This window comes from Nicotiana sylvestris, chromosome 9, assembly GCF_000393655.2.
Source record: "Nicotiana sylvestris chromosome 9, ASM39365v2, whole genome shotgun sequence".
Taxonomy (NCBI): domain Eukaryota; kingdom Viridiplantae; phylum Streptophyta; class Magnoliopsida; order Solanales; family Solanaceae; genus Nicotiana; species Nicotiana sylvestris.
The window spans coordinates 92,218,513-92,222,100 of NC_091065.1; the positions used below are offsets into that span (position 1 = coordinate 92,218,513).

The following is a 3,588-nucleotide window of genomic DNA, read 5'->3' on the forward strand; positions in this document are numbered from 1 at the left end:
ATATCTCTACCAAATGGCTAACCCACCGACGTGGGATTTGCCAAATTCAACAAAACCTGGGTGAACATTTCATCAACAAGTGAGATGGTTGAAATTATTATTAACTCTAGTGAAGTTGCTTATAATGCCTGGAAGTATTTTCCCAAAATATAGTTTTTGATGTTTGATGGTAAGTAAAAAAATGCTTTTCTGAAAACTGGGGAAATAATATTAGCATCGAGGAGCTTTTTATGAAAATTTTATTTGGAATACTAAAGATTACTAATAACTATATCTAAATATTAATTGAAGCATAAATCATAATATGAACTTTAAAGTTTAGATATTTGTAAGGGAAAATTGCTTGAAAGAGATTGTTTTCCCCCATTTGATGGTAAATATTTAGTTGAAAAACATTCTTTATCAACCGACCATCAGAATTTTCCTAAATATGAATCTTTTGTTTTTCTGGTAAAAATAAAATGAATTTCCTCATTAAATTATCCCTAAAATCTTGGCACGACAAATATTGTATATTTGCGTAATTTTATAAATTATAACTTTAGTACACATACACGAGCGTCTCATTTTTTTTTTTCAATACATGCGCACATAGATTTAAATTATATCCACTGCATTTAAGAATCAAACTTGATTTTGATGCATCTGAGATCATATCTTGGATCATCATTACCAGAACATTTGGCATTTCATTTTTGTTTCTGAGAAGCAGTCACTACGTAGTAAAAGAAACACGTAATTTCCGATGAAATTATTAAAGCGGGTGACATCTAGCTGTGATATATATAATTGCATGGTGATGGAGACTTGATGACACATATAGATAGTGAATGTGTGTCCATTTAAAAAAATTAAACCCTAATTTAAAGGGGAGGAAATCAACCCAATGTTTTATGAACAGACAAAAAGAAATGTACAAAAACAGCATTGTTGATGGGTCAATATTTATTTTTACATCCTGTCACGGCCATGAAGGAAGCATCCTTTCTCTTTCCACAAGCTCTATGGTAATCTGAGAGCAAAACAAACATTTATTTTAGCTAGGTAACGAATATATACAACATATATTCCTGGGCTTCAAGCCAATATATGTAGTCTCTACTATAATTTTCAAGTTTATCTGCCTTGCAAAAGAAAGAGAGTTTTAACTTTTAACCGTGGATGGATCTAGCCTACATATTATGTGTTCATCTGAAACTAATAGTTTTAGCTTGAGCTCTGTATTTGTGTTTAAAAGGTCTATTAAATAAGTATAAATTATATATTTTTTGAACCCAATATATCAAATGCATGCGTTGTGTTAGAAACAGAACTCAAAATCACAAACATACCCGTTTTCAACACTTTTTTTTTGTAATTCCTATTAAAGGTGATGCATTATTATGTTTGTTTATTTTAATTTTGGATGCAGGGTACAAAGTAATCCTCTTCAATTATCCTCTCGTATCCTTGATCACCATGAACGCCCACGGAATAGAGACATAGGATTTGCAGTGAGTAGTATTATAATAAATATAATGGAGTTAAATATAAATAGGGACGTGTTATGAGGAAGTAACAACACGAAGTTGATTAATTTGTTTAGTACCAACATAGCTAGTTGTATTTTGAATATTAAGAAGATTTGGTGGGCGTTTGGTCATAATAATTGTAAAATTCCAACAAAAAAAAAAGTGAGAATTTTCTCATTCACAAAACTTCTCGCGCCCTTCTCGTAGTTTTGACTTGCTCTTAGGCTACCGTTGACCGGCTTCGCGAGACCATTTAGGTCTACATACACATGGCTAAGCGCTATTGGGTGGAGCTTTCTCAATCCAAGCTAACTAATAGAAGAAAAGAGAAGAAAGGAAGATCTTATAAGAGACTCACCCCATCTTTACATAAGCAATTTCTTGAACGGAAAAAATAGATGCTTTCATGGACTAAGTGAAAATGATATTTGGTTGTGTTTGGACATGAATATAATTTTGGGTTGTTTTTGAAGTTTTGTGAGATATCTGAGTGAAAATTTTGAAAAATAACTTTTTGGAGTTTTTCAAATTTTCGAAAAATTCCAAAATTCATCTTCAAGTGAAAATTGAAAACTTTATGGCCAAACACTGTTTCGAAAAGAAAATGAATTTTTTTTGAAAAAAAGTGAAAAAATTCTTATATCCAAACGGAGTTTTGGTTTAAGAAAGTTTCCTCCTAACCGTCACACCCAAGAATACTTTTCTGACTTTATCCCTGAATAATATAAACAGATTTAAACAACTAGTAGTAATATATAAAAGCATAATTCCTATGCTAATCTAATTATATAACAAAAATAAAATAGTTTGTATTTAGTAAGATATCTAAAACTAGCCGGCCTGTATTAAAACTACATCTGACTTAATTCTCCAACCAAACCCTCCCCCACACTTTACCCTACTTCTTTTTTTTTCAAAATAGGAAAGCCCTTAAATTGTCTCATCATTCCCTTGTGTCAATCAGATCGATCAAACCAAACAATATAATCATCTCCAAGATACTTTCTTTTCCATGGAGTCTTTTCATAACCAAGACTACAATATGAATAACTCGTCAACTACTCATGATCAAGAAGTTGACCAGCCAAAACTAGAAAATGGAGTTGGCAGATCTTATGAGTGTGTATTCTGCAAAAGAGGTTTCAACACAGCCCAAGCTTTAGGTGGCCATATGAATATTCATAGAAAAGACAGAATTAGAAATAGACCAATTAGTCAGAGTTCGATCATCAACTCCAACAATAAGTATGATCAAATCCAGAACCATGTTGGAGCGGCAGCTCATTTAAGTTTCCGGACATATTTTCCTGCCCATTCTTCTACATCCACTACTGGTCCAGTCTTGGTACACGATTATAATACTGGATTGCAAGATAATAACAATAATCGGCAGTGCCTGAATTTGTTCGGAGATGATTGGCGTGTGAGTTTAAGCTTGGAATTTGGTGCAGCTGGGCATGTAAGAGAAACTATGGAAAAGAATAAGGGTACAGAAGATCATGATCTGGATTTGGAGCTTCGATTAGGTCATGATCCTTAAATTACCAAGAGTATGAAGATTAGTAGTATAATATTGGATCGGAATTATTGTACAGCAACGTGTACTAAGAAGTTCATAAAGTCCAACGCCAAAGTCACTATGATTATTACAGATGGTGTAAAGCAGATTCACGTAGACTGGTAAGTGCGCGATATGAGTACTACTGTTATTTGTTGCACGTTTATGTTTACTTATCTGAAGATCTATCCTACCTATATATTAGGGTTTTGTATGTTCAGTGTATTATCCGTCCGCTCCTCTATTTTTTAATAAATGCGGATTCTATTTTCTGTTTTTCTTTTCAGTTCTTTCGATGGGATCCTTCATGTGCTTAATCCGTCCTTGTTTTGCCCCATCAATTTTATTTTCTAATGAAGCTGTTGAGGAAAATAACAAGGAGATTTAGCTAGTCCCTTCGTGTCCTCACGTTCAAGAATATAATGTATTTATTGCTACATTTTCATTAAAATACTAATTTGTTTTATCTCAGTTGATCCGAATTGCCAAAACTCTTACACAGGTATATAGAGGGTATAA

At 32.9% G+C, this 3,588-nt stretch overlaps 1 protein-coding gene across 1 annotated transcript; it reads left to right on the forward strand.

Moving 5' to 3' along the window:
* Positions 1 to 2,553: 2,553 nt before the first annotated feature.
* LOC104233116 (transcriptional regulator SUPERMAN-like) lies at positions 2,554 to 3,051 on the forward strand. Its single transcript, XM_009786433.1, has one exon. The coding sequence runs from the start codon at positions 2,554 to 2,556 to the stop codon at positions 3,049 to 3,051; it is 498 nt and encodes a 165-aa protein (XP_009784735.1).
* The last annotated feature ends 537 nt before the right edge of the window (positions 3,052 to 3,588 follow it).